Here is a 7,769-nt window from a genome sequence, read left to right on the forward strand (position 1 = left end):
TCCCCAGTTTCCCATATAACAATACAACCCCCACTAGGTCCTCTGAATCCTTCTTGGACCTGTATTCTCCCCACCCACCCACCCCAGAGTCTTTTACTTTGGTGTGATACGCCAATTACATTTCAGGTTCTACTTGTGTTTTCTTTTCTGATCTTGTTTTTCAACTTCTGCCTGAGAGTGAGATCATCCCATATTCATCCTTCTGTTTCTGACTTATTTCACTCAACATGATTTTTTCAAGGTCCATCCAAGATCGGCTGAAAACGGTGAAGTTACCATTTTTTACAGCTGAGTAGTATTCCATTGTGTATATATACCACAACTTGCTCAGCCACTCATCTGTTGTTGGACACCTGGGTTGCTTCCAGGTTTTGGCTATTACAAATTGTGCTGCCAAGAACATATGTGTACACAGATCTTTTTGGATGGATGTGTTGGGTTCCTTAGGATATATCCCCAGGAGGGGAATTGCAGGGTCATAGGGTAGGACCATTTCTAGCCTTCTGAGAGTTCTCCAGACTGTTCTCCACAGAGGTTGGACCAATTGACATTCCCACCAGCAGTGTAGGAGGGTTCCTTTGACCCCACACCTCTCCAGCATTTGCTGCTGTTACCTTTTCTGATGTATGACATTCTCACAGGAGTGAAGTGGTATCTCATTGTTGTCTTTATTTGCATTTCTCTGACAGTCAGAGACTTGGAGCATTTTTTTCATGTGTTTCTCGGCCTTTTGGATCTCTTCTGTGGTAAATTTTCTGTCCATGTCCTCCCCCCATTTTTGGATGGGGTTATGTGTTGTCTTGTTGTTGAGTTTGGCAAGCTCTTTATATATGTTGGTTATTAAACTCTTATCTGATATATGGCATGTAAAGATCTTCTCCCACTCTGTGAGGGGTCTCTTGGTTTGGGTAGTGGTTTCTTTTGCTGTGAAGAAGCTTTTTAATTTGATGTAGTCCCATAGGTTTATGCTTGTCTTAGTCTTCTTTGTAACTGGATTTGTTTCACTGAAGATGTCTTTAAAATTTATGCGGAAAAGAGTTCTGCCAATATTTTCTTCTAAGTATCTGATAGTTTGTGGTCTAACATCCAAGTCCTTGATCCACTTGGAATTTACTTTTGTATTTGGTGAAATATAGTGGTTCAGTTTCATTCTTCTGCATGTTTCAACCCATTGTTTCCAACACCATTTGTTGAAGAGACTCTGCTTTCCCCATTTAATAGTCTGGGCCCCTTTGTCAAAGATTAGATGTCCATAGGTGTGGGGGCTCAAGATGATGTGTATTAGGCAGTCGGGGCCTTTGGGGGCCAGCAGCACATGCGCTTCTGAATTAATGCGAAGCTCTGCAGGTGTGAAAGCACTAGTGTTGCTGCCTGTCTGCAGCAGTGGGAACCTTGACTGCCCAGCTCACTAACGGCTTCTTCCTTGCTTCTGCTCAAACAGAAGACTTGCTCCTGGTGGAAGGGATGTCAGTGCCAAAAGATGAAGCGGTGGGTGCACTCCACCTCATCCAGGCTGCAAAACTGGGCAATGCCAAGGCCCAGAGCATCTTGAGGACAGGTGAGTGTGTGTCTGGGTTGCTCCTTCACAGAGGTTGGGGCACTGGGATGTGTTCCAGCTTCCCTGAGTTCCCAGATACCCAGCTTCCCCTATGACCTATGTTCCAGAATGTCTGTTCAAAAGTAGTTTTCCCACTGCCAAAAAAAGAGAGGAAAAAAAAAAAGGGAATTCCATTAAGATATCTCAGCAATATCCCATTACCCCCTCCTTTAAAGTTTTTATTTATATCTTTTTAAACAACTATAGGGGGAAAGTCACTTGCTCATCTTATAGGAAGTTTTAATTTAAATTCATTCAGATGAATTTAATTTTGAATTACTGTTCAGATACCAACTACTTGGTTGTCAGAAAAGTCATGATGTATATTTTTTAAATTTATTTTAAAAAGGAGACATTAACAAAACCATAGGATAAGAGGGGTACAACTCCATACAATTCCTACCACCAGACCTCTGTATCCCATCCCCTCCCCTGATAGCTTTCCTATTCTTTATCCCTCTGGGAGTATGGACTCAAGGTTATTGTGGGTTGCAGAAGGTGGGAGGTCTGGCTTCTGTAATTGCTTCCCGCTGAACATGGGTATTGACTGCCGGATCCACACTCCCAGCCTGCCTCTCTCCCTCCATAATAGGGTGGGTCTCTGGGGAAGCAGAGCTCCAGGACACATTGGTGGGGTTGTCTGCCCAGGGTCGGGCGGTAGTACAGCAGGATGAGCGCACGTGGTGCAAAGCACAAGGACCAGTGTAAGGATCCTAGTTCCTGCCCCCGGCTCCCCACCTGCAGGGGGGGTCTCTTCACAAGCTGTGAAGCAGGTCTGCAGGTGTCTTTCTCTTCCCTCTGCCTTCCCCTCCTCTCTCCATTTCTCTCTGTCCTATCCAACAACAGTAATAACTACAATAAAACAAGGGCAACAAAAGGGAATAAATGTGTATTTTTTTTCTGATTATCTTTATTGGATTGAGACAGCCAAAAATTGAGAGGGTAGGGGGAGATAGAGGGGACAAGAGACACCTATAGCATTGCATCACCACTTGCAAACTTTCCCCCTGCAGGTGGGGACCAAGGTCTCAAACTTGGGTCCTTGTGCATTGTAACTTGCGCTCAACCAGGTGCACCACCACCTAACCCCATGATGTGTTTTTCTTTGCAGAAATTATCTAACAGCCCAATAATACTCTCCCCCGTCTGTTTGGACATAGTTGAGATCTTATAGTACAGGCATGTACTTTATTATTATCTTCTGCCAGAGCACCGCTCAGTTCTGGCTAATGGTGGTGCATGGGATTGAACCTGGGATTTTGGAGCCTCAGGAATGAATCTCCTTTGCATAACCATTATGCTATCTACCTCTGCCCTGGTTTATACTTTTTATACCCAGTTTGTTTTTTTATCAGAGCACTGCTCAGCTCTGGTTTACGGTAGTGAGGGATTGAACCTGGGACTCTGGAGCCTGAGGTATGGAAGTCCTTTTGCATAAACATTATGCTGTTCCCCCCCCCCCCCAGCATTTTTTAAGTGTGACGTGATCAATTCTTACATTAAGAATGAATTATGATATACACCCGAGTCATTCAAGAAAAAAGGTTAATCATGACCGCTCTTTCAAATACTGCTTTTCTTTTTTGTGACTCGGCCTAACTAACCCTAGTCTCTGGCTCATTTCCATCCTCTTTGGCACTGACTTGGCTTCTGCCTGAAACTTTTCTGTTTTCCTGTAGCTGGAACAGCTTTGGGCCTTGGGATTGTGAACATCCTCCACACTATGAATCCTTCCCTTGTGATCCTGTCTGGAGTCCTCGCCAGCCACTACATCCACATTGTCAAAGACGTCATCCGCCAGCAAGCCTTGTCCTCAGTTCAGGATGTAGATGTGGTGGTTTCCAATTTGGTAGACCCTGCCCTCCTTGGTGCTGCCAGCATGGTTTTGGACTACACAACTCGCAGGATCTACTAGACCTATCTAGAGGAGACATGGATGAAGACTCAAGAGCTGCCTTTTAGAGGAACATTTATTGACAAGCAAATTTGGTATTTGGTGGGGGACTCTACAGAGAAGTCTGTTTTAATCTCTTCTATAGCTCTGCTCCCCAACTTTTGTAGATGCTACCCTTTCTGGGGTCATGTCAGCTCAAACAGTATGTGTTAGTTAGTTCTGTGCCAAAGTGAACTAGAGTCATAGACGAGGGAGGCTCTGCTTCCTAGATGTACCACTTGAGATCTGCAGGCATCGCTCAGAGGAGGAACTTGACGCGGGAGCTTGGATTAGCACTCGCTCTTCTGCTGACCCTAAACTCAAGACTGCAGAAAAGGACTCCACAGGGCGCAGAAGGGAATCTCATCATGAAAGGCTTAAGGAAAAAAAATTTGAACAGTTTTATTGGGGTGTTTTTTAAAATGTACAATTTGATAATGTTCAAGTATGTATATACCTATGAAATAGTAACCATGATCAAGACACTTCTCTCCCAAAAAGTCACCTGTTGAAAGATGTTAAGACTACAGCAGGACTGGAAGCAACTTTAGGCCAGGAGTCACAGTGGCCTTCTTACTTTCTTCCAGACAGCTGAAAAGTCACCATGAGCTGTAGCCTCTGAAAGGCTAGCAGTCTCCAAAGACCTTGGCTACCGACAAGCAGCACCCCTCCCTCAACAGCAGCTCACAGTATGTGGAGGAGGCCTGGAGCGTCTATTAAGGCAGAGCTTGTGTGGGTCACACTTAAGAGCTCACATTGCTGAGTCTGCTCTGGCTCAGTAAAGTTCTGTGCTGGATGCAAAGACCAGAACTGCTACCAGCCACGGTGTGGAAGGGATTCTAGCCGCTTCCGTTTATCAAGTGCTTGCTGGGTGTCTCACTGCACCCGGTGCTTCGTAGAGATGACTGTGAACTCTTAGTCTGTGAAGCAGGTATTTTAACTCCCATGTAATAGATCCCAAACTAAGATTCGTGTGTATGTGTGTGATAGACCTAAAGCTTATGACTAAAATTAAGTCTTAGAGACAGACAGGGCTTGAGCCCAGGTTCCTTTCTGCTGTTACTGCTAAGGCATACAGCCTTTTATTTCAAACCTTTCATCTGTGAATATTATAATTCACTATCGGCCATCAAAAGCTTTAATAAGAATATCTCATTTGCAGATGACTTGATATATTCTTGATCTTCTCTGTGGTTATCAAATATTCCTCTACGCTGTGGAAATTCTGTCAGTCCAGTATTTAGTATCGAGTTCCATGAGTACTTTGAGATGATCTGAAAAAGCGTTTTTTTTCCCTCAGATTATTCTAGCAAAACTCAAGTTCTACAATATACTGTTTCAGTGTTAGCATAGAAAAGTGGAAGAATCTATGACTGCATTTGAACTGCTTTCTTCGAGCCAGGTTCATGTAAGAAAGGCTGACTGACTTCCAGAACCCTACCAGCCCCGAAATGAACTCCAGGTTCTGGTTCTGTTCACATTCCTTGTTGCTCCCGGGGAAGAAGCTCGTTTGCCTGGCCATCAGTGTCTGTGACAGGATGTGTCATTGGTTGCTCCTTGGTGAAATCTTTAATGACTCTACTTTAGACAATTGCATTGCTACGTTTCTTACCAAATACTTGGAAGGGTGATAACTGGATCTAAAAACCAAATCTTGGGTTTTATTAAATTCAAGGAAAGGCTAATATAGTCCAATGTAATTTCATAATCACACCTTAATTTATTTTAATGTGAACATTTTGTTATTGTGGAGATAAATTCTAAAGAAAAAATACACTTCCTTGTGGAAATTTTGTATTTTGTTTTATTTTTAATTGGCTAAAAACATTTCCCTTCTTGAAGACATTCGTATGATCGCTTACTTTTTTGAAAAGTCATATAACTTGACATCTATCAGTAATACTGATTTCTCAACAAGAAAACAGAAGGCATTGTTATATATAACATTTAAAATTTGACATAATAAAGCAAAGTTTGAAACCAAATGTTTGAATATTCAACCCTGGACCAACTTCCTCCACTTTCTAAAGGGAAAAACAGGCTTTAGAAACTATCCCAAATTACTCTGATGAGTTAAAAGACCACCTCAAAATTCAAGAGGCTTAATAAAACTCTAGTTTTCTTTCTCGGGGTTCTGTGGTTAGGAACTGGAGAAAGCTGCGCGGTGATCTGACAGTGCGTCTGGTACATCTGCAGAGTGGCTGGAGCTAGGACAGACCGCAGGTGGCTGAGCTGCTTCTAGGAACTGGCTGGCTCAGCAACGCTTTCTGGCTAGTCCAGAGTCCCTCCATTTGATCTATGTGGGCTTGTTTAGCTTGTGTTCACACATGGAGGTTTCAAAACAGTAGGCTTTTTTGTTTTTTTACAGCGTGGATCAAAGACAACCAGTGAGTGTTCCCGTTGCCACTTAAGACCTAGCTTTCTGGAAACCAGGCAGCAACACTTTTGTCATATTATCCAGCTACTGCCTGACTGAAATAGGAAATCAAAACAAACCTGCCTTTGTCTGTGATGTGGGAGCTAAGACTAGGCCAGGTGACACCAAAAGGTAAGTTGCCAGTGTCATGACATTTTCAGTGGCAAAGCCTCAAAGTCCCACATGGCAAACAACTAAGGGATTTGCTTGCTTACAGCAGCGGCCAGAAAAGAGCTGGGAGATGAGCAGTGCTCATAGCAGTATGAGTCAGCCCGGTGAGAAACCTAGGAGGGAGGATAGAGGGTAACTGGTCACAGCAGAGCCCTGGGTTTGTATTTTGGCAGTGCATATATATATATACATATATATTTTTTGAACAGCAGCTCAGAGTTTTGATGGAAATGTTCTATATTTGTACTGTGTGATTTGTGTCTACCGCACGTGTAAGAGAACGTGAGCATCCATGCCTAGGCTAGCAATGTCTCGAAGTAGGTAGGATGTGGCGGTAGAAACATAAGTACAGAGCTAAGGACGGCTCAGACCCCTCCCCATGTGCCACAGGATTCCAGAATAATGGATCAGCCACTCAGCAATGCCACCCTGACTTGGGCTTAACGGCTGAACACTGAGGAGCAAGTACGGCCTGTCCCTGCTGCAGCGTATCATCCAAACCCCTAAAGACCAGGACAGTGAGAAAAGTCATCTGGGAGGAAGTGTCTAGCTTGGTGAGGGCCTCCCCGCTCTGGTAAGTGGGCAAGAAACACCTCCACAGACTCCTACCAGACAGTAGGAAAGAACCCAGGCTCTATTTTAGCTCAAGGCGGGGGCAGAGAGATGCCCAGTGACTATACCTGCTCAGTCCTACGAGTGACAAAAGGAAAATTCTTTGTCTCTTCCAACCTCACTTTAAAGTACAGCACATGTTGAAGTCAATAAAGAAGATGCGTGTTTATTGCTTGAAACAGAAATTTTATTCTCAGAATAATGCACAAAAGCACAGGTTGAGGCCACCGTAGGGAGGCTTCCCTCCCTCCCTCCCTCCTCTCCCCCTCCCTCTGCCGCCTCTCCCTCCTCTCTGAATGCCAGGGAGAACACAGTTGAGGAAACATGCAATCACAAACAATGATCAACTCTAAAGACAAAAGGTTTGGTCCAAAAGAACTCAACATAATTAATCCAATGACTGTGAAGAGCTTCACTGAGTAGGATTAAGATATTGCAGATGTAGTGTTTCCACAGGGTGGCTCTTCAGTGCACCAAGGGGGCCTGCTTGAGGGAGATGAGGACAGAGCGCATGCGGGAGACGTCTTTGGCCTGCTTGCTGGACTTGGGGTTAAAGTCACACAGACGGGCCACCCGTTCCCATTCAGTGCCAGGGGACGACTCGTCAATGTCGTTTACAAAGGCTTCTTCTGCCGCCCTGGAAGCAACAACAAAGTATGTTGGTTTAATGCAGAATGCCCTGTGCTACCTGCTGGCTGGCTGCCTTGTGACAGAAGCAACTGCCTCCTCAGGCCTGACTCAGTGGCACCTGGCTTTCCTTAGAGGGCACCCAGGGACAGGATGTAGCCAGCTCTCCTGAACACTGGAGGGCTGTGTAAAATGTTGGAATACAGGTGTTTGGTTCGAGGCTCTCTGTGGATACAGAGCATTCAAAAAGCAAATCCTTAGCCAGCTCCGCACTGCATTTACCAAGAGCAAAGCAGAAGGCTGGTCAAGAACTTGAACGGTAGCTTATATCGGGCTGTACCGAGTTTCAAGTACTGACAGGTTTATAGACTTCTACGATGCCCAGAGGTCTTGGCACTATAGCCTCTAAACTT

The 7,769-nt window shown here is 44.5% G+C and overlaps 2 protein-coding genes across 9 annotated transcripts in view; one reads left to right on the forward strand and one right to left on the reverse strand.

The window, feature by feature from the left end:
• The window catches only part of GNE (glucosamine (UDP-N-acetyl)-2-epimerase/N-acetylmannosamine kinase), a 62,488-nt gene extending 56,973 nt beyond the window's left edge, over positions 1-5,515 (forward strand). For 5 of the 7 annotated variants that reach the window (XM_060199184.1, XM_060199185.1, XM_060199189.1 and 2 more), the window contains exons 11-12: positions 1,442-1,558; positions 3,277-5,515. In XM_060199184.1, the coding sequence (XP_060055167.1) occupies positions 1,442-1,558; positions 3,277-3,512 (353 nt within the window). In that variant the 3' untranslated portion in view covers positions 3,513-5,515. Of the gene's footprint in view, positions 1-1,441; positions 1,562-3,276 lie in introns of those variants that run through there. The other 2 variants (XR_009551961.1, XM_060199188.1) reach the window with 2 other exon arrangements.
• Positions 5,516-6,902: 1,387 nt separating this feature from the next.
• Positions 6,903-7,769, reverse strand: part of CLTA (clathrin light chain A) — a 17,958-nt gene continuing 17,091 nt past the window's right edge. For both annotated transcript variants that reach the window (XM_007524089.2, XM_007524091.2), the window contains one exon: positions 6,903-7,366. In XM_007524089.2, the coding sequence (XP_007524151.1) occupies positions 7,195-7,366 (172 nt within the window). In that variant the 3' untranslated portion in view covers positions 6,903-7,194. The remainder of the gene's footprint in view (positions 7,367-7,769) is intronic.

This window comes from Erinaceus europaeus, chromosome 10, assembly GCF_950295315.1.
Source record: "Erinaceus europaeus chromosome 10, mEriEur2.1, whole genome shotgun sequence".
NCBI lineage: Eukaryota > Metazoa > Chordata > Mammalia > Eulipotyphla > Erinaceidae > Erinaceus > Erinaceus europaeus.